Source organism: Lissotriton vulgaris, chromosome 3_1 (assembly GCF_964263255.1).
Source record: "Lissotriton vulgaris chromosome 3_1, aLisVul1.2, whole genome shotgun sequence".
Taxonomy (NCBI): domain Eukaryota; kingdom Metazoa; phylum Chordata; class Amphibia; order Caudata; family Salamandridae; genus Lissotriton; species Lissotriton vulgaris.
The window spans coordinates 1,921,248,303-1,921,271,984 of NC_141689.1; the positions used below are offsets into that span (position 1 = coordinate 1,921,248,303).

Sequence of the window (23,682 nt, forward strand, 5' to 3'; positions counted from 1 at the left end):
ACTGAGCTCATCAAAGCTCTGTTAGAACCCTTGTCTGCATGGCTGCATTTCCTTCTCAGCATGGGGAGAAACTTGCGCTCACAGAGAAGGCAGTTAGCACAGCCACTGTGCTCTGGTGGTTTTCCATCTCGCTCTCTGATCTGTGGAGACCTGGAAGAGGCAGGAGAAGGTTGAATGAGAATGCATTTGCTGAACCACTGTTGTGAGTTCACAGCAGTTACTAACCATATTCTGATCTGGTTATTCATGCCAAAGGCTTCTAATGGAAGACCTATACAATAATGGGACATTAGTCAATTTGTATTGATGAATTTGTCTTGCGTCAAGCAGCTGAGTAAGGCTCTCCTTCACCCCTCTGGAGACTCGAGCTTTGAGTCATGTAGAAGAAATGTGCCTTTTTACTTCCAAGTCTTTAACCCCTTCGCCGCGGGGCTTATTCCCCGCGGCGCTGGGGGCAGGGGGGGACGCGCGCAGTGCCACGGTGCTTGTGATGAGCTCGGTTCGTCAGGCTGCACGGTGGTGCTGGGCTCATGACGAGCTGAGCTGGTCATGACCACGCCCGTTTCCGTGGAACGCTCAGCACAGCAGCGGAATTAGCCCCGTGTGTGAGCGCCGCGGTGGTCATGACGAGCTCAGCTCGTCATGAGCACAGCGCTACCGTGTCTCATGACGAGCTGAGGTCGTCATGAGCACACAAGGTGTTAAAAAAGCTACTTTGTATGTCCAGAAGTAGCTACAGATTTTACATTTGGTACATCTTTGTTTCAGGTACTTCTGCCAGCAGCTGGCCTGCTGCAGTTACAGGATGTGAAGAAGACCTGCTGTGACTTCTTGGAATCCCAGCTGCATGCCACCAACTGCCTAGGAATCCGTGCTTTTGCAGACATGCATGCATGCACCGAGCTGCTCAATCAAGCCAACAAATTTGCAGGCAAGTAAAACACTGTAAAGGAGGAATATCTCAAATGGAAGTGTTTTTTTTTTAATGTTTTAACAGGTGCAGAGATTCAGACCTTTTAGCATCACTAGGATCTCTTTCGACGCAGTTACGATTTGAGCACAGGGTATCTTTAAAACAAAATGTACAATCTACAATGTGGAGTATATTCATCAATAAGAGAGTAATCCATCCAAAATCTCAACTCCTTCTTGAGGATTGACATTGTTTCTGACTGGTATTCTTGCTGTGAACGGAAACCCTTGATAAGGTAGATGATCGTCCAGTATACTCGGATCATTGAGACATACGGTTTGCATCCTTCACATCGTGATTTGGTCATTCTTGGGATAAAAAAGGTCTTGAGCACTGCCTTGTTGATCCACATTTTTGAAAGGAAATCAGCAATGAGGACGGAAAAATTTCTAAGTCAAAACTAAATTTAATATGGCATCTATTCCTTGGAATAAATAATGACAGTAAGGCTATCAGTACATTTCATAAGAGGGATTGGCAGTAGCTGTGTGTCAGAAACACAAAACAAATCAAAGTAATGACATTTTAAATAGAAATAATAAAGAACTCTAATAACTTCTTAACTATTTTAGATGAACAGTGATAATCTTTGGGGAAATTCTGCGAGTAACATACTTATAGTACTAAAAAAGTGCATTGTTAGGAGCACAGTGTATCTCTATATGCAAAAGTAAGAAACAGTGTTAAATAACAACTCACACCAATGTATAGTTTTGAAACATAAACTGAGGCCTCCCTGATAGGAAAATAGTGACTGTGATTCTACCAAGGGAGACTGACACACAGTGAAGTTTAGAAATAGATATTTCCCCTCAGAGTTCAGTCTACTTCCTAAATACTCCAAATACTCCCAAAAATACACCATGGTCTGTTACTCCTATAACAAAGCATCAAGATGTATTCTGAAAATTAAGAAACACTCTGAGGCTGTATCTCTGGGACTAGAAAGCATGACCCAGCTACATTATTGACAGCTGATATGGAAATAGAAATAAAACCAAGTGGATAATCATCTGTGCACACAAAGGGTTCCAGTGCACCTGATTAGACAAATGGTGGATGGTTCTGTTGTTGGTGGTTGTTAACATTTTTATTTAATGATCTACCTTGTGGGCGGCCAATGCTTGGGTTGTTAGCCACCATTAGTATGTTGACATTTCTCCACTACTATAACCTGCCTAGTAGCTGGATTTTAAAATGTCTGTAATTTCTCAATTTGGTACTTTGCTGTATGCACCGGTAGCACCCTAGCGTAGGCCAACAGAGTGAAGCCATAGGAGCATAAAAGGGGAGATAGGTCTCAATTGACATACGTAAATTCAGCTAAGCAATTAAAGGCTTCAAATGAGAATGCCCACTTTCATGCCTTATTTAGCAAATGTGAAGACATTTTCAAAGTGTGCAGATAGGATACCTAAGTATCCTTCAGGGGCCTAAGTAACAAAATCCTACATTTTATAGACTTGCTCAGGCCTGCTACATCCACACCTTCAGTAGATACAAGCTCTACCACTTTTGAAAAAGAGTGCAAAAGACTCCCAAGTGTGAGTGTCTTATAGGAGGAAATGAATGGCAAGGCTCACTTTGCAACATCAAAATTGGCAGTCTGGAAAAAGTGAAGTGAAGGAGGAGCAATGTAAACACTGAGGTAAACTACTTTGGTGGAATCAAAAAGAAAGGATTCCAGCTTAATATGCTGGTCTCTATCTGAAAAGAATGATTTGTATGTGTCTAGGTAATGGCCAGTTATCACACACCCTCATTCTAATCCCCCTCCCCTTGTCTACGATAGGCAAGCCAGCATGAGATATGCTTATGATAGCGTCATATACAACCATCAAGTGTAGTAAGATTAGAGAACTAGCTCCAGGATCAGTAAATGACCTGTCAGTTTCTAAACCCCATCTTTTTCTGGGGGTAGGCCACTCTGATCTTATTACTCTTCTACTGTAAATTACCTTCTTTAAAAAAAAAAGGAGCCAAATAAAATAGTCACTGCTAAGCTGTCACTTCCCTTTCAGCCCTTTCAAGTTCCTGGTCTCTTCTTGGTGCTTGGATTTTGGCACTTATTTACTAAGCTAAGCATGCACGTGTAGCGCATTTGTAGCGTTGTATTGCTGATTATATTGTACATGTCATATGTACCACTTTTATTTCCTCTTCCATGTGGATCTGATTTTGTTTTGAACAGGTATTGTAGATATTGTATATTTAGACATTGGATTGCTGTGCTGTTAATGTATTGTGTATGATTGTTTACACATTTCACAGAGTTCTATGTAGAGCAATCTCAAGCAACATTTAGAGACTGCAATTTGAATTTGTTATGTTATGTTACAGTAGCTTATATAGCACACAAATCATCTGGGTGCTCAGAAAGATTGCAGGCAGGGAAGCACTAACTCCAAACAATTTCGTCTTTTTTTTAAATACATCTTTTTATTAAACAGTTGCTCATTCCAAACATATGTTTACTGATAACAATATGGCGCCTTCGGACGTGGAGGCCAGCCTAACAGCAGTTGTACAGTTTAGTAGACAATACCTGGATTAATGGGTATGGATGGAAGTTCCTATGGCCTTAATGACGTCTATCACTACACAATCCCTTTACCCTCCTCCCCGCCCTAATCCCGGGACCCAGCTCTCATGAATCCCTGTATGTGCCCCATTTGTTCCATATTTTCTCATGTAAAACAATTCTGTCTTGAGCTGTGTTGTAATGTAAATAAGTCCATAAATGCCGAGGTGTAGATGAAGATGGTGATTTATTAAAGATGGTAATAATAACGAAGAAGAGTCCTCCATACTCCCAACTGACACTCATCCACCAGGCATTCCCAAACATTCCATTACATCTCAATCACCAGCATTCCACAACACATTCACTCTGGCTGAGCAGCAAGGCAGGGAAGTAGGAAAGATGCATGGCACCAAGTACAAGACACCACAAGCTGTTTTCTGAATTTCAGGTGGTCAGAGCATATGTACATGTGGTGAGGTAACTTGTTCCAGTACATAGGGGCTAAGTAGGAAAAGGACCGTCCTACGTTCAGGCTTTTCTGATCGCAGTCATCCCGGTTAGAAATCGTTCTTTTACTTTAGCCGTATCTTCGTCATAGGAGATGACTAACTGCGTGTTGTCCTCATAGGACAGCAGTTCGGAACCAAAGGATCTGATGACTTTGGCAAGCGGGCAGGTTACATTTTGAACAGTGTGGGGCTCAAACATGAGCCTTGTGGAACTCTGGTTTCAATCATCATGGTACGTGATTTATAGCTGGACAGAGAGATGGTCTAAGTTCTAATATTTAAGAAATCACTGAACCATTTCAGGACTTTGGAGCAATCTGTGGTGGGAAACGGGGTCAAAAGCTGGGGGTTAATCCAGCAGCACCAGGATGGTAGGATTTACAGGCATAATAACAGCACTGCATTGGTCCGATGGTCAGTGTTCAGAAAAACTGCAATACAGAAAATTACAAATGTTGAGGTAATATGTATTTAATGCAAGTACAGGGAACTCTTAGCAAGGGCTACCTCCTGCGTAAAGTAGTTTTTGAGATGTCAAGGTATAGCCATCATGGAATAAGTAATTATTCTAAAAGACATGTAGACGGTTGGCAGGTGTAACCCAATCTCTACTTCCAGTGTTTCTTCTTGGGGATCAAAAGACTTTTTAAGAATGCAAACATTCTCTGTGCATATTAGAAATTATGCAAGGTTGCATGATTTCGACTGTACCACTTCTTGCATATAGTTTAAAAATCTGCGGAACCCAAGAAAATTGGACAACTGTGAGTGTCATTGATAAGAAGTTGGTGCTGACTTTTTACGATATGGCAATTTAACAATTAGTTTTTATAATCCATATGAAAAACTAAATAAATATTTTAAAAACTCATACTTCCTGCATTTGTCTTGCATATTTCACTGCTGGCTTGGGTTCCTCACTTAGGGCCAGATGTAGGTCGCCAATTACCGGTCGGTAACGGCCGATTTCGGCCGTTACCGACCTGTAATTGGTTTTTGAGATGTAGGGGCCATTATTTTACAGAATCGGTAAATTTACCGATTCTGTAAAATCCAGAATCGGTAATTTTACCGATTCTGTAAAATGCCGAATCGGTAATTTTACCGATTCGGTAAATCCCAGATGTAGGTAGCACTGTTTACAGTGCTACAGGCCTTCAAAATTCGGTATTTTATCACCCAATACAATTGGGTGGTAAAATACCGAATTCAGGTGTACATGCACATCTGTGCATGTACACCTGTGCCATGTAACACACAGACATGCCCTTAGGGCATGTATGTGTGCCACATGGCACACAAGCCTGGAATTTTTGGGGTAATACATTGGTTTTTAAAAATCACTTATTCACAGGCCCCCACTTAGATTATTAGAAGTGCATCCCTGTCTCCAGGTGTAGGCCGCTCTCTTTCAAACATGGTTTTTAGAGAGTGAGGACTGCCAATGATGAAGCATTCACTGACACCTGGTGGTGTATAAGGATAGTCCTTAACATTTCATTAGATGTCCAGCACTTTAATGACTTAGGGCCAGATGTAGGAGCCCTAATACCGGTCGGTAACTGCCGAATTCGGCCGTTACCGACCGGTATTAGGGTTTCCAGATGTAGGTGGCCTATATTTTACCGATTCTGTAAATTTACTGAATCTGTAAATTTACAGAATCGGTAAAATACCGAATCGGTATATTTACCGACTCAGTAAATCTACATGTAGGTGGGACTCTTCTGAGTCCCAAAGGCCCTTTAGAATCGGTATTTTACCACCCAATCCTATTGGGTGGTAAAACACCGTATACAGGTGTGCATGCACACCTGTGCAATGTGCCCTTAGGGCATGTCTGTGTGCCACATGGCACACAAGTCCGGAATTGGGGTGCTAGAGGGTGTCAAAGTGAGCTCTATTTAGCGTTAATCAATGCTAGGTCATTGATTAAACATAAGTATGACGTTGCTGATTTCATCACTGATAATAAATTGGTTGTCTTGTTTGTGACTGAAACCTGGGGTGAAGCAACATCGGACCCTGATTTTAATATTGCAGTACCTCACAGGTATAACATGTTTAGACACAATAGGCAATTAATAAAAGGTGGGCTGCTCGCTCTAATTCATAGAAGCGAAGTTATATCACACTGCTCAATTCTACCCTCCTTGGACTATGAGGCAATTCTCTTTAAAATCACTACTTATGAACAAGAAACATTGAAGGGAATACTGATTTACCATCCACCTGGCCCCAAAAGTAGCTTCCTCTTTTAGAATTAGGTCTTCAATCTAAATGCTTCACTATCTTAGGCGATATGAACTTCCATCTTGAATCATCAGCAGACAGAGATACACAGGAGCTTATTGACATTACATCAGAAGTAGGACTTCAACAACTTGTAAAACACCCCACACATCAAGCAGGACACACCTTGGATGGTTTATTCACGAATAACCCTGCCATCTCCATTACATCTGTTCTCCCATATACATGGACTGATCACATGCCATGGTTCTCAGATATAATCTGCCTCGATCCAATATCACCAATATGGCTAGCACCAAGTCCACATTGATAGCTTGGCATAAAATCGACCAGAACTTACTGGAGAGCCAGCTAATACAAAGCCAACCCGTCCGGGAATTGCAAGCTGTAACTTCAGTTAAAAATTACACAACTTGGTTGGAGTCAAACTTAGCCAAAGTAGCCTCCATATCGGTGATAAATAAAAACTGCCCCGTGATTCTCTGAAGCCTTAAGATGAGATAAACAAGCATCCAGAAGGCAAGAAAGAAGTTGGCGAAAAAACTATGAAACACTAGAAAAAGATCTGTATAAAGCTATGTTGGCAGATTACAAGAAAAAGCTAATTGCTCAGAAGAGCCAATACTTTACCTCTCAAATAGAAAGGGCAGGTAACTCTTACAAGGAACTGTTTAAGACCATAACAAAATCTGATAACAGCTACAAAGGATGATCCTGCCAATTAGAGCCAAGAGTTCTGTAACACACTTGCCCAATCTTTTAAATCTAAGGTATACCAAATTTATGATCAGTTTGCCAACTATAAAATAAACACTAGCCGTATAAACAAGAAGCCACAGTCAAAGGGCCCTTTCTTAACTTTACTCCTACTTCGCCAACCCAAATAGCGACACTCCTTTCAATGATCAAATCAGGATCCCCAGTGTAGCGGGAATTCCGTTCTCCTACAGAACTGTGCATATAGATTTGGAACCTCAGTGAATTAGGATGGCCCAAAACTCACCTCAGTACCCAAAATCCCCTTACCGAGCTAGCTACAGTGTCTCATTGGTCATAACAAACTCCCAATGTTTAGACAAACCAGAACATGAACTTAGAATACCTCAGGTATCGTGGAACACATGAACACTCTTTCGCTGTATAATCATTTCAAACCAGAACGTGGAGTAAATGAGGACACATGCATATTTGAAATATTTAATTACTAATGCAGGGTTCTCAAACGCAGTATCTTATATAATACACAAACATATTATAAGAAACAAAGTTATCAGCATAGTTACTAGTCCATAAAAAGTGAACGGTGACAGCATACTAAGATGCTGAAATGAATAGGAATTAACAAAACCTATTTCTCACCCTCCCTATTTAGCATAGTATTTTATATCTATCAAGGTCTCTTTTGGGTTTTAGCAGGGCAGGCCCATACCTCAAAATCTCAGTGACAGAGGATCACATCATCTTCCACCAGCTCTCTGCATGCGAAGCACCATCAAGTGTGTTACGTGTGTTTTCAGCAAAGCCATATAAAACCCGCTGAAAGCCAGATTTTGGCAGCAGCTGCATATGTGTTATGTCTAGGAAGGTGCGAAGATCAGACCTCACAACAACACTGTGTCGGAGGCTTCAGCACTCACTGTGCAGACAGTGTACCAAACAAAACTGATATCAGAGTAATAACATATTATTCTCAAGTAAATCACAACGCTCTTCTAGGTTGAAAGCTGAAATAACAATTATGTGTCGTGTGCAAAATGAAGCAAAAGGAAAAATTGAGTTTAAACATTTAATAAGCTCATGCTAATTTAACACAGTATATAGAAAAAGAAGTAGCTATATGACACCAGATGATCCTTGCCCTCCCAAGATCCTCCTAAACGTTAGCCATCCTATTAGCTCCGAGCTATCAATCATGTTCAATCAGAAGCTCTCACAAGGGCTCTTCCCTTCTATACGGAAACAGGCTTGTAGTCTGCCACTCCTAAAAAAACCTAATTTGGACATAATGCACCCGACCAACTACCATCCTATTGCGAGGCTTTCACTTCCCTCAAAAATCGCTGAGAAACTTATAAATGTTGAACTCTCGACATACATCGCAGAAAATCAAATCCTAGACCACAGCCAGTTTGGGTTCAGAACTAGTCATAGCACCGATAGCACCGAGACGGCTCTGATAAAGACCATGGACGAAATCTGTATGGCGCTGGATGGTGGAGGATTGGCGTTCCTTGTTCTACTCGACCTGTCCATGGCATTTGATACCGTGGACCATACACTGTTGATCTTGCCAAGATCTAAGTATTGATTTGTTAGGTCCTGTGTTAATTGTTAAAGGGGAGTGTAAGCATGTGATTGTAGTTATTGATAACTTTTATAAGTGGCCGGAAGTGGAAGTAGTGGACACAGCTGACAGAGTGGTGATGGGAAGCATACAAGCTTCTATTAATGCTGGTAAGGATTGAGAAAGGAACTAATTAGAACAATACGGGCATTCAGGATAACACCCACCGGGACTAGCTACAGCCCTTTAGGAATTTGAGAGGGAGAGAGCCGTGCACTAAGGATAGTATGGCTTGGAATGACAGAAAAATTGTAGTAAATGGTCACCTGCAGTGGTGAGCTCAAACTTAAAGAAAATACAGGATGTTTACTGGACTTAATTTAATCAAAGACATGGCACAAAGTTCATTCATTTAAGTCCTGGAGACTGGAATACAATGAAATTGGGTAGGGAAAAAGTAAGTTTTCTAATCCCATGCAAGTTAAGGAAGTGTATTTTAAATATGTAAAATTGAGTGATGGGAAAGTGTGGCATTTTGGCAGGATGGTGAGATGCAATAGAATTCTAGATTGGGAAAAGGTCCATGGTAGTGACACAAATACTTCTATGGAGTGGATGTGGGAGGAAGTTACTGATACAGGAGTCAGGGTGAATCACCCTTCGTCTGAGGAGGACACAATAAGGTATCTTCGTCACTTCCGTCAAGTCAGGATGGTAGAGTGACGGCCACATGCAAGGGCAGACAAATTGTTTTACCTAAGAGGTTAAAAAATGTCATGTAAAATATTGTTTTTCTCTTGTCAGGAAAGGGGATGGTATGGGATCTACCATATTAAAGATATCCTCCTGTTCACGTTATCAGTCTATATGTAGGATATCCTGCCATTTGTGTTTCATTAATTGGGTTTAGGATGTTAAACACCTTGTGCATTGTTTGTTGATAGGATTGTCAAACATGTCATGTGCATTGTGATTTAGTGGAATATTTTCAATTGTTTCCATTATTCTCTCATTAGTTCTGGTGATTTTGACCTATAAACATAATTGCTTTTTTGTTAATTGTGAAGAAGGGAGGTGTGGTATCCGGGATACTGATTCCCTGGTAACAGGATACCACAAGTTCCAGAATGTTAGGTGGGAGGTTGGTAGTTGAAGGGAGTGCAGCTTGTGGCTGCACATACCTGCTTGTTCATCAGTAAAGTACTTACCTTCTTCCACTTACCTGTGTGGCGTGGTATTACTACCAATGTACCTTCTTTGAGCCATGTCATAGAAGACATCTCTTATTTCTTCCTAAAATTAGATCAAACGTATGATGTTTGACACAGTGAAATTGTTGCTTAACATATTTTGTATTCTGTCTTTAAGCGGATCAAGTCTTTCTTGATGAATCTGGCCTTAATTTTTACAATTTCTAATTACCTATCTATTAGACTAGGCTACCCATTTCAAGAATGATTGTGGAAGAACTATTGGGCAACCATTCAGATGGATGGACAATTTGGTAACTTTGAGCTACCTCCTTCGCCATGTGATCCATGGAAGGGTGTCTGTTTCAGAAGCCTCTTATATATATATATTGTACTGGCATTATCTTTGTGCAGCATGCTGTGAACTGAACATTATGTGGTTCTCCAGTGCCATGAAGAAGTTGGAAATGTGCTCTTGGTGTTGAATATGTCTATACAACCTTTCTTATTTGGTTGGCCCTGGCCTGTACTCTATTTATAATCTTAGGATCTAGCTGGAATATCAGATCCCAAATGTTACGTCCTTCATATCCATAAAGTGCCTTCCTATCACTTGCATGGTACAGCACATCATTTCATCAATTGCCTATCATACAGCTGCCTTCCACCCTCACACATCACACAGAACTTGCTGATGGTCTCCCTGCTGTATTTTTCCATTTTGCCCTTCAATCATAGAATTTCATTAAAAAATGCTTTCATGATTTTGCACTCTGAATATTGCAACCATATTTTTCTTGCCACCAATTTTAGAAACCATAACAAGCTGCAATATATCCAGGATCCAGTGCAATTTTAATCCTGCACAAATTTGATCAAAACTTTGGTTTACTACTCAGCTACCACTAAAAAAGGTTTTGCTTTCAAAGCCCTTTGATTAGTCCACAAAATCGTTAACCTTGGTCCTCCTGGCTGCTTAGCATCAACTTGTACCTACTATGGGCCCAGTTGCTTTCCCCACTCAGCCTCTCAAAGGCTTTAGTGGCTGCTAGGTTTAACCTCTCTTCTTCTTGTAAGAACTTGTTTAGAGTTCTAGATACATTTCTGTGGAATAAACTCCCTAGTGATCAAACATGAAGTCATCTTTTAGGATTCAGTAAACAGCTTAAAACCTGACTTTTTTTTACATAATCAGCCTCAGTCCTTCATTCCAGATACCTGTTTCGATCTGTTCAGCAGCATAGCGGACAGAGACAGACCTCCTTTTGGGTGAATTTTTGCACTCTCCGCGTCTTTATGTAGATATCTACATAGCCACTGTGCAGGAATGTAATCTGTACCCTCTCCTGATCTTGGTAAAGGCATAATTAATGCCACACAGCAAATCATTCTTGGATCTCTCCTTCCCTAAGCCTACTCCATTCTGTATCAAAAGGTAACTTTGGGATTAAGCTTAAAACAAAATAAGAAAATAACCCCTCAGCATATTCACATTATGTTTTTAATTGCTAGTGCTACAGTGTACTGTGTCCAGGCAGCTAAAATTCAGTTTGCCACTCAACAGGCCTCAGTATCACTGTTCGTGACAATTCATTCAATTTACAGAATCTACCCAAAACATATTTCTCTGGGAATTTCAGACTACACTCAAGACATCCTAGTATTGCCAATCTCCAGCCATACTTCATCTTATTATCTCGAAGAAAGCAAGCCAAAGATCCATTCTGTTGATCTTTCAGATGGCTTTCTAATAATCTTTAACCTAAAAAATGGAAAATAAATATCTGGCTGATTAAACTGGACAACTGTCAATATGGATAGAGCAGTAAGCAAGTCCATTGTCCTGATGTTATGAATAAAGTTGCAAACAATAATATGTAATATGCACTCCTTATTTAAACAAGTTTGTGTCCTTTTTTCATTATTTAAAACCGGTGCTTACCCATATCTTGACTAGCCCCAGTCAAGTTAGTACAAAATGAACATAATTCACAGCAACCTGTGTTATGGGAAGCACTATTCACTGACTCACTACACGTGATAATTTCTTCTTTCGTCTTAGTACATTAATAGTCAAATTTCAACATATGAAATCTATCCCAAAGCAAATTCATGCGAATCTTCTATCCGCAGTCTCAGAAATCAGACTGCTGATGTGACCATCATACAAAACATACAAAGCAAAGTGTGAAAATAACATATGAATAACTCTCATCAAACCAATGGGTGTACTTCTTTTCTTCAGAATTGCTTTTATTCTTCTTAATTATCAGAAGAAGTGCCAATCAGAATTCTTCAATCAACTCTCCATCATTACACAAGTGAAGTCATATCCCAATGCATTTCGGTATGCACCTTCATCAGGGGAATGTACTACAAATAACAAAGAATTCATCAAATCATAACCACTAGATATATTACTATTTACAATCACAATTATGTTTGATTAAAGTATTACACAGAAACAAAAGATCTCATGATATTTAAAACACACTCTGTGCGTGATTGACCCTCATGCTCTCAAAAGTCCATCAAATATTCTCCATTAACCTTATAATCCAAACAAAAAACCGAGTGAGCAACCCCATGTGACCTACACCTCTTACTAGGTGCCTGCATGCAAACCCAAACCATCAGGCTATACATAATCTGCCTTATGTCTAAGAATACCATGTCCATGTCCGCTTACCTTCATAAACTACAATAGAAGCGGCATTAATCAAAGTTCATGTTCTTCTTTTCTGTAACAACATGCAAACCAAACACTGAACTTGCTGCTAAGGTAGGATAATTGATAGAGCAAGATATATCTCAGCACGACTCCACTTACTTATATATATCTCTCTCCTGCTCACCCTCTCAACACGGTGCTACTCATCCGCTGTTAATAGGTCTGTGCGATGAAGGAGGAAAAACCTCCTCAACACGAAGCCACTTTATCGCTGCTAATCTGTAAAACGAAAGAGGAAAACCTCCTCAGTCTCCTCGTGTGTGACATACAAATAGCCACAATTACTTTGTTAAACAGAGATTCTTTCTTACCTCGCTCGAACTTGGTAATAGCTTCTCCACCCGTGTATTGCTCTCCCGCTCTATCATTAGACCGGCTCGTTTACACGGAGCTGGTATATGGCGTCTGACGTCAACGTCAATAGACATAGAGAACGGACCCTAACCTGCGCCTACCTATCCAAGATGGCGGGCGCAAATATGCCGGTAAACCACCAAAAGTGATAAAGAACTCGAATTAGATAGTGTTAGCCCACCTTTAAAAGGGAAAATACCTAATTATACAAAATGAGTGTAACTACCACTAAATTATGCGTTAAAAAAATATATGCCTTAAAAAAAATATATGTGATACACAAAAGTGCTACTAACGTAATCCACAAGATTATTTAATGAGATTTTGGGAGCACAAATATCACTAGCACTTACATGCTATGAAACATAAAATACAATACCAATACCATTAATGTCAGTTTAACCAGAATCTCTCATAGAAAACACATCATTTCAATCTTATCATTAAGACCATAGGGGGTCAGTGTCCTGAGGGACTTTATCCAGTAGGTTTCCCTTTGTGCTAGCAATCTAGTTGTATCAACATGTGATTTTTCCACCAATCTCTCTAGCACAGTGAATTTGAGTTGAGGAATTGTATGCCCTCTTTCATGCCAGTGTACAGCCAAACAAGATTTCATATTCATAGTGCGAATCATACTCTTGTGTTCGGTCATACGAACTTTCACCTTTCTTGTAGTGCGTCCAACATATACAAGTCCACATGGACATTTTATTGCATAGATTAAAAGACTTGAATTACAGTCTGATGTGTGTCTCAAGGTTATGTGTTTACCTGTCTGGGGATGGGCAAATGAATTACCCACTAGTACATTGCCACAATGGCCACAGTTTTGACATTTCATCATTCCTTTCTTGCCCAAATCTGTATTCTCATGTCTACGACCTTTTAGTATCTCTTTAATATTTCTTGATCTGGAATGAGCAAATAGAGGTTTGTCTAAGAATACCTGTTGGAAATCTGGTTCCTGCTCAATAATTTCCCATCTTTTCTTTATGCATTTTTTAATAGCCGCTGCGGCTGTAGAGAATTTGAGAACAAAAACCTCCCTCTTGTTTTCACTCTTTGCTTTTTTTTCTAACAGAGATTGTCTGGGCATAACTTTTACTCTGTTCTCAGCTTGGTCTAGAACTGTATCAGGGTACCCCCTCACTTTATATTCTTTTCGCATTCTCTCAATAGTCTCAAACCCTTTTGCTTCATCTGAACATATTCTCCTAGCTCTGATGAATTGTGACAATGGTAGATGTCTTTTTAATGAGTCTGCATGAAAACTATCAAAATGTAAGGCATTGTTTCTGTCCGTTTCCTTTTTAAATACACTCGTCACCAGTGTATTCCTGTCTTTAACAATCAAAATGTCCAGGTAGTTTATTTGCTCTGTACTCATAGTGTGTGTGAATTTGATGGAAGCATGACAATTATTCAACTCATACAGTTGCATTCGTAACAGTTCTTCTGACCCTCTCCACACCATTAGTATATCATCGATATACCTCAGGTATAACGCCAAGTGTGTTTGCCATATTTCATTTTGTAGTATATGTTGGTCTTCAAATTTGGACATGAACATATTTGCATAGGTGGGTGCCCCAGTAAACCCCATAGAGGTACCCGTCTTTTGTAGGAAAAAACAATCTTGCCACTGAAAATAACCATGATACAAACAAAATTGAAGAAGTTCGAGCAGAAAAATATTATGACTCTCCTCATAATCATGTTTCAGTAACATCCACTCTGCTGCCTCAAGACCTTCCATATGTGGGATCGAGGTGTACAGGGCTGAAACATCAACCGTGCACAACCACAATTCCTCATTCTCATTAATTGACACATTTTGTAATTTCCTTAGGCAATCTGTGGTATCTTGTACAAAAGTCGACCATTGTTGTACTAGGGGTTGCAAAAAATGGTCTAGGTATCTACCTAATGGTTCATGTAACGACCCACATCCCGCTACAATGGGTCGGAATGGTGGGTCTTTCGGATCTTTATACATTTTAGGCAGCATATATATATACGGCCTACTGGGATATTCTGTGGTCAAATATCTGCTTGTTTTCTCATCGATCCTGCCTAACTCAACGGCTCTTTTCAAAATGTCAGTCAAAAACCTCTGAAACTCCATAGTGGGATCCATCTCTAACTGTAAGTAGGTGTTGGTGTCCTTCACATGCTGATCAACCTTCAAGTGATAATAGGCGGAATTGAGCACCACTAGTGCTCCGCCTTTGTCTGCAGAAACTATGGTTATTGATTCATTGGAAGCCAATTCATTAAGTGCCACTGTCTCTTGTCTCGTCAAATTCCTGCTCATTTTTCCATGATGTTTTATATCTGAAAAGTCCTTTTTTACCAGTGTCTCAAACAGATCTAAAGCCTTATGTGTCATTGGTGACATGAATGTGCTTTTAGGTTTAAACACCTTGGTTGCGGTAGTGTCTGCCAAAGGTTCTGGATTCTCTGTATGTATTTGATGAAAGAACCATCTCAGTCTCAACTTCCTCATGAATTTAAAGAAAGAGACTTCAGTCTCAAGATCGTTGCTCTGATATGTAGGTACAAACGACATTCCTTTGCTCAAGACTGCTGTTTGCGTGGATGTCAGCACAGTGTCTGAGATGTTCATAATTAATTCCTCTTTGGGTTGCGTCTTAAGTCTGGCTTTTTTACCTTGTCCCCTCCTTGTTCGTTTATTTTGCCTAATGTGTGTTGTGCCTGTGTGTCCGGAGGATGATTGGAACTGTGGCCCCCTTCTAAAAAAGGCTGTGGGCTCTGGTTGCTTGTTACGCTTTCAGCACAAGCACCTTGTGCTGTTGTCTCTACAGGAGGACGTGTAGGTAACGTGTCTTGGTCTGTGGCCAAACTTTCTTCAGAGGTATTTTCCGTCGGTTTTCTAAAAACCCTTCTCTGTGCATATTTGTCAGCCCAGCTGTATACCTCATCCAGTTTATAATCTAACGTGTCGCGCTTAAATTTTCGCAACTTTCTTTCATGGACTTCTTTGGTATGTTCATCTAATTTGTCATTAATTTCTTGTAAAGTTTTATCCATTTCCTCAGCAGACATGCGGGTAGATAATTCAGTTTTCATGTCAATGATTTCTGTCTCTAGTTCCTTCAAAACGTTCGACAATTCTTCAACTATGAGCAATACTAAGTCAAGCGAACATTTATTCAATATCGCGAACCATCTTGCTAAAAATGGTTTATTACATTTGAATAGCATTGGTCTTAATGATATTCGCAGTCCCCTAGGAATACGTTTTACCCTATGATACTGTATCAAAGTGGTGGCATGAAGCCTCTGGTTAATTTCCTTGCGCAAAGTGTATTGTAACTGTTTTATTAATTGTGCGGTGTTGCCTGGTTTTGTTTTGAGATCTTTTGTTTCCTTGATGAGAGTGTAAATATTCTCCGCTTCCTCAGCTGTGTAACCCTTTACCTCTGCTTGGTTTTTTGTCATTTGGGCTATGTCATCGAAATCCATCTTAACAGGTGGGTGCAATTTACAAGTGGAGCTAAATCCGTATACTATGCAAACAATAATATGTAATATGCACTCCTTATTTAAACAAGTTTGTGTCCTTTTTTCATTATTTAAAACCGGTGCTTACCCATATCTTGACTAGCCCCAGTCAAGTTAGTACAAAATGAACATAATTCACAGCAACCTGTGTTATGGGAAGCACTATTCACTGACTCACTACACGTGATAATTTCTTCTTTCGTCTTAGTACATTAATAGTCAAATTTCAACTTATGAAATCTATCCCAAAGCAAATTCATGCGAATCTTCTATCCGCAGTCTCAGAAATCAGACTGCTGATGTGACCATCATACAAAACATACAAAGCAAAGTGTGAAAATAACATATGAATAACTCTCATCAAACCAATGGGTGTACTTCTTTTCTTCAGAATTGCTTTTATTCTTCTTAATTATCAGAAGAAGTGCCAATCAGAATTCTTCAATCAACTCTCCATCATTACACAAGTGAAGTCATATCCCAATGCATTTCGGTATGCACCTTCATCAGGGGAATGTACTACAAATAACAAAGAATTCATCAAATCATAACCACTAGATATATTACTATTTACAATCACAATTATGTTTGATTAAAGTATTACACAGAAACAAAAGATCTCATGATATTTAAAACACACTCTGTGCGTGATTGACCCTCATGCTCTCAAAAGTCCATCAAATATTCTCCATTAACCTTATAATCCAAACAAAAAACCGAGTGAGCAACCCCATGTGACCTACACCTCTTACTAGGTGCCTGCATGCAAACCCAAACCATCAGGCTATACATAATCTGCCTTATGTCTAAGAATACCATGTCCATGTCCGCTTACCTTCATAAACTACAATAGAAGCGGCATTAATCAAAGTTCATGTTCTTCTTTTCTGTAACAACATGCAAACCAAACACTGAACTTGCTGCTAAGGTAGGATAATTGATAGAGCAAGATATATCTCAGCACGACTCCACTTACTTATATATATCTCTCTCCTGCTCACCCTCTCAACACGGTGCTACTCATCCGCTGTTAATAGGTCTGTGCGATGAAGGAGGAAAAACCTCCTCAACACGAAGCCACTTTATCGCTGCTAATCTGTAAAACGAAAGAGGAAAACCTCCTCAGTCTCCTCGTGTGTGACATACAAATAGCCACAATTACTTTGTTAAACAGAGATTCTTTCTTACCTCGCTCGAACTTGGTAATAGCTTCTCCACCCGTGTATTGCTCTCCCGCTCTATCATTAGACCGGCTCGTTTACACGGAGCTGGTATATGGCGTCTGACGTCAACGTCAATAGACATAGAGAACGGACCCTAACCTGCGCCTACCTATCCAAGATGGCGGGCGCAAATATGCCGGTAAACCACCAAAAGTGATAAAGAACTCGAATTAGATAGTGTTAGCCCACCTTTAAAAGGGAAAATACCTAATTATACAAAATGAGTGTAACTACCACTAAATTATGCGTTAAAAAAAATATGCCTTAAAAAAAATATATGTGATACACAAAAGTGCTACTAACGTAATCCACAAGATTATTTAATGAGATTTTGGGAGCACAAATATCACTAGCACTTACATGCTATGAAACATAAAATACAATACCAATACCATTAATGTCAGTTTAACCAGAATCTCTCATAGAAAACACATCATTTCAATCTTATCATTAAGACCATAGGGGGTCAGTGTCCTGAGGGACTTTATCCAGTAGGTTTCCCTTTGTGCTAGCAATCTAGTTGTATCAACATGTGATTTTTCCACCAATCTCTCTAGCACAGTGAATTTGAGTTGAGGAATTGTATGCCCTCTTTCATGCCAGTGTACAGCCAAACAAGATTTCATATTCATAGTGCGAATCATACTCTTGTGTTCGGTCATACGAACTTTCACCTTTCTTGTAGTGCGTCCAACATATACAAGTCCACATGGACATTTTATTGCATAGATTAAAAGACTTGAATTACAGTCTGATGTGTGTCTCAAGGTTATGTGTTTACCTGTCTGGGGATGGGCAAATGAATTACCCACTAGTACATTGCCACAATGGCCACAGTTTTGACATTTCATCATTCCTTTCTTGCCCAAATCTGTATTCTCATGTCTACGACCTTTTAGTATCTCTTTAATATTTCTTGATCTGGAATGAGCAAATAGAGGTTTGTCTAAGAATACCTGTTGGAAATCTGGTTCCTGCTCAATAATTTCCCATCTTTTCTTTATGCATTTTTTAATAGCCGCTGCGGCTGTAGAGAATTTGAGAACAAAAACCTCCCTTCTTGTAATTCAAGTCTTTTAATCTATGCAATAAAATGTCCATGTGGACTTGTATATGTTGGACGCACTACAAGAAAGGTGAAAGTTCGTATGACCGAACACAAGAGTATGATTCGCACTATGAATATGAAATCTTGTTTGGCTGTACACTGGCATGAAAGAGGGCATACAATTCCTCAACTCAAATTCACTGTGCTAGAGAGATTGGTGGAAAAATCACATGTTGATACAACTAGATTGCTAGCACAAAGGGAAACCTACTGGATAAAGTCCCTCAGGACACTGACCCCCTATGGTCTTAATGATAAGATTGAAATGATGTGTTTTCTATGAGAGATTCTGGTTAAACTGACATTAATGGTATTGGTATTGTATTTTATGTTTCATAGCATGTAAGTGCTAGTGATATTTGTGCTCCCAAAATCTCATTAAATAATCTTGTGGATTACGTTAGTAGCACTTTTGTGTATCACATATATTTTTTTTAAGGCATATATTTTTTTAACGCATAATTTAGTGGTAGTTACACTCATTTTGTATAATTAGGTATTTTCCCTTTTAAAGGTGGGCTAACACTATCTAATTCGAGTTCTTTATCACTTTTGGTGGTTTACCGGCATATTTGCGCCCGCCATCTTGGATAGGTAGGCGCAGGTTAGGGTCCGTTCTCTATGTCTATTGACGTTGACGTCAGACGCCATATACCAGCTCCGTGTAAACGAGCCGGTCTAATGATAGAGCGGGAGAGCAATACACGGGTGGAGAAGCTATTACCAAGTTCGAGCGAGGTAAGAAAGAATCTCTGTTTAACAAAGTAATTGTGGCTATTTGTATGTCACACACGAGGAGACTGAGGAGGTTTTCCTCTTTCGTTTTACAGATTAGCAGCGATAAAGTGGCTTCGTGTTGAGGAGGTTTTTCCTCCTTCATCGCACAGACCTATTAACAGCGGATGAGTAGCACCGTGTTGAGAGGGTGAGCAGGAGAGAGATATATATAAGTAAGTGGAGTCGTGCTGAGATATATCTTGCTCTATCAATTATCCTACCTTAGCAGCAAGTTCAGTGTTTGGTTTGCATGTTGTTACAGAAAAGAAGAACATGAACTTTGATTAATGCCGCTTCTATTGTAGTTTATGAAGGTAAGCGGACATGGACATGGTATTCTTAGACATAAGGCAGATTATGTATAGCCTGATGGTTTGGGTTTGCATGCAGGCACCTAGTAAGAGGTGTAGGTCACATGGGGTTGCTCACTCGGTTTTTTGTTTGGATTATAAGGTTAATGGAGAATATTTGATGGACTTTTGAGAGCATGAGGGTCAATCACGCACAGAGTGTGTTTTAAATATCATGAGATCTTTTGTTTCTGTGTAATACTTTAATCAAACATAATTGTGATTGTAAATAGTAATATATCTAGTGGTTATGATTTGATGAATTCTTTGTTATTTGTAGTACATTCCCCTGATGAAGGTGCATACCGAAATGCATTGGGATATGACTTCACTTGTGTAATGATGGAGAGTTGATTGAAGAATTCTGATTGGCACTTCTTCTGATAATTAAGAAGAATAAAAGCAATTCTGAAGAAAAGAAGTACACCCATTGGTTTGATGAGAGTTATTCATATGTTATTTTCACACTTTGCTTTGTATGTTTTGTATAATGGTCACATCAGCAGTCTGATTTCTGAGACTGCGGATAGAAGATTCGCATGAATTTGCTTTGGGATAGATTTCATATGTTGAAATTTGACTATTAATGTACTAAGACGAAAGAAGAAATTATCACGTGTAGTGAGTCAGTGAATAGTGCTTCCCATAACACAGGTTGCTGTGAATTATGTTCATTTTGTACTAACTTGACTGGGGCTAGTCAAGATATGGGTAAGCACCGGTTTTAAATAATGAAAAAAGGACACAAACTTGTTTAAATAAGGAGTGCATATTACATATTATTGTTTGCATAGTATACGGATTTAGCTCCACTTGTAAATTGCACCCACCTGTTAAGATGGATTTCGATGACATAGCCCAAATGACAAAAAACCAAGCAGAGGTAAAGGGTTACACAGCTGAGGAAGCGGAGAATATTTACACTCTCATCAAGGAAACAAAAGATCTCAAAACAAAACCAGGCAACACCGCACAATTAATAAAACAGTTACAATACACTTTGCGCAAGGAAATTAACCAGAGGCTTCATGCCACCACTTTGATACAGTATCATAGGGTAAAACGTATTCCTAGGGGACTGCGAATATCATTAAGACCAATGCTATTCAAATTTAATAAACCATTTTTAGCAAGATGGTTCGCGATATTGAATAAATGTTCGCTTGACTTAGTATTGCTCATAGTTGAAGAATTGTCGAACGTTTTGAAGGAACTAGAGACAGAAATCATTGACATGAAAACTGAATTATCTACCCGCATGTCTGCTGAGGAAATGGATAAAACTTTACAAGAAATTAATGACAAATTAGATGAACATACCAAAGAAGTCCATGAAAGAAAGTTGCGAAAATTTAAGCGCGACACGTTAGATTATAAACTGGATGAGGTATACAGCTGGGCTGACAAATATGCACAGAGAAGGGTTTTTAGAAAACCGACGGAAAATACCTCTGAAGAAAGTTTGGCCACAGACCAAGACACGTTACCTACACGTCCTCCTGTAGAGACAACAGCACAAGGTGCTTGTGCTGAAAGCGTAACAAGCAACCAGAGCCCACAGCCTTTTTTAGAAGGGGGCCACAGTTCCAATCATCCTCCGGACACACAGGCACAACACACATTAGGCAAAATAAACGAACAAGGAGGGGACAAGGTAAAAAAGCCAGACTTAAGACGCAACCCAAAGAGGAATTAATTATGAACATCTCAGACACTGTGCTGACATCCACGCAAACAGCAGTCTTGAGCAAAGGAATGTCGTTTGTACCTACATATCAGAGCAACGATCTTGAGACTGAAGTCTCTTTCTTTAAATTCATGAGGAAGTTGAGACTGAGATGGTTCTTTCATCAAATACATACAGAGAATCCAGAACCTTTGGCAGACACTACCGCAACCAAGGTGTTTAAACCTAAAAGCACATTCATGTCACCAATGACACATAAGGCTTTAGATCTGTTTGAGACACTGGTAAAAAAGGACTTTTCAGATATAAAACATCATGGAAAAATGAGCAGGAATTTGACGAGACAAGAGACAGTGGCACTTAATGAATTGGCTTCCAATGAATCAATAACCATAGTTTCTGCAGACAAAGGCGGAGCACTAGTGGTGCTCAATTCCGCCTATTATCACTTGAAGGTTGATCAGCATGTGAAGGACACCAACACCTACTTACAGTTAGAGATGGATCCCACTATGGAGTTTCAGAGGTTTTTGACTGACATTTTGAAAAGAGCTGTTGAGTTAGGCAGGATCGATGAGAAAACAAGCAGATATTTGACCACAGAATATCCCAGTAGGCCGTATATATATATGCTGCCTAAAATGCATAAAGATCCGAAAGACCCACCATTCCGACCCATTGTAGCGGGATGTGGGTCGTTACATGAACCATTAGGTAGATACCTAGACCATTTTTTGCAACCCCTAGTACAACAATGGTCGACTTTTGTACAAGATACCACAGATTGCCTAAGGAAATTACAAAATGTGTCAATTAATGAGAATGAGGAATTGTGGTTGTGCACGGTTGATGTTTCAGCCCTGTACACCTCGATCCCACATATGGAAGGTCTTGAGGCAGCAGAGTGGATGTTACTGAAACATGATTATGAGGAGAGTCATAATATTTTTCTGCTCGAACTTCTTCAATTTTGTTTGTATCATGGTTATTTTCAGTGGCAAGATTGTTTTTTCCTACAAAAGACGGGTACCTCTATGGGGTTTACTGGGGCACCCACCTATGCAAATATGTTCATGTCCAAATTTGAAGACCAACATATACTACAAAATGAAATATGGCAAACACACTTGGCGTTATACCTGAGGTATATCGATGATATACTAATGGTGTGGAGAGGGTCAGAAGAACTGTTACGAATGCAACTGTATGAGTTGAATAATTGTCATGCTTCCATCAAATTCACACACACTATGAGTACAGAGCAAATAAACTACCTGGACATTTTGATTGTTAAAGACAGGAATACACTGGTGACGAGTGTATTTAAAAAGGAAACGGACAGAAACAATGCCTTACATTTTGATAGTTTTCATGCAGACTCATTAAAAAGACATCTACCATTGTCACAATTCATCAGAGCTAGGAGAATATGTTCAGATGAAGCAAAAGGGTTTGAGACTATTGAGAGAATGCGAAAAGAATATAAAGTGAGGGGGTACCCTGATACAGTTCTAGACCAAGCTGAGAACAGAGTAAAAGTTATGCCCAGACAATCTCTGTTAGAAAAAAGAGCAAAGAGTGAAAACAAGAGGGAGGTTTTTGTTCTCAAATTCTCTACAGCCGCAGCGGCTATTAAAAAATGCATAAAGAAAAGATGGGAAATTATTGAGCAGGAACCAGATTTCCAACAGGTATTCTTAGACAAACCTCTATTTGCTCATTCCAGATCAAGAAATATTAAAGAGATACTAAAAGGTCGTAGACATGAGAATACAGATTTGGGCAAGAAAGGAATGATGAAATGTCAAAACTGTGGCCATTGTGGCAATGTACTAGTGGGTAATTCATTTGCCCATCCCCAGACAGGCAAACACATAACCTTGAGACACACATCAGACTGTAATTCAAGTCTTTTAATCTATGCAATAAAATGTCCATGTGGACTTGTATATGTTGGACGCACTACAAGAAAGGTGAAAGTTCGTATGACCGAACACAAGAGTATGATTCGCACTATGAATATGAAATCTTGTTTGGCTGTACACTGGCATGAAAGAGGGCATACAATTCCTCAACTCAAATTCACTGTGCTAGAGAGATTGGTGGAAAAATCACATGTTGATACAACTAGATTGCTAGCACAAAGGGAAACCTACTGGATAAAGTCCCTCAGGACACTGACCCCCTATGG

General features: G+C 39.6%; 1 protein-coding gene across 1 annotated transcript in view; it reads left to right on the plus strand.

Annotated features, from left to right (window-relative positions):
- Nucleotides 1-23,682, plus strand: part of KLHL2 (kelch like family member 2) — a 459,367-nt gene that overhangs the window by 197,037 nt on the left and 238,648 nt on the right. Inside the window, exon 5 of the mRNA XM_086962394.1 lies at nt 769-931. Coding sequence (XP_086818520.1) covers nt 769-931 — 163 coding nt within the window. The remainder of the gene's footprint in view (nt 1-768; nt 932-23,682) is intronic.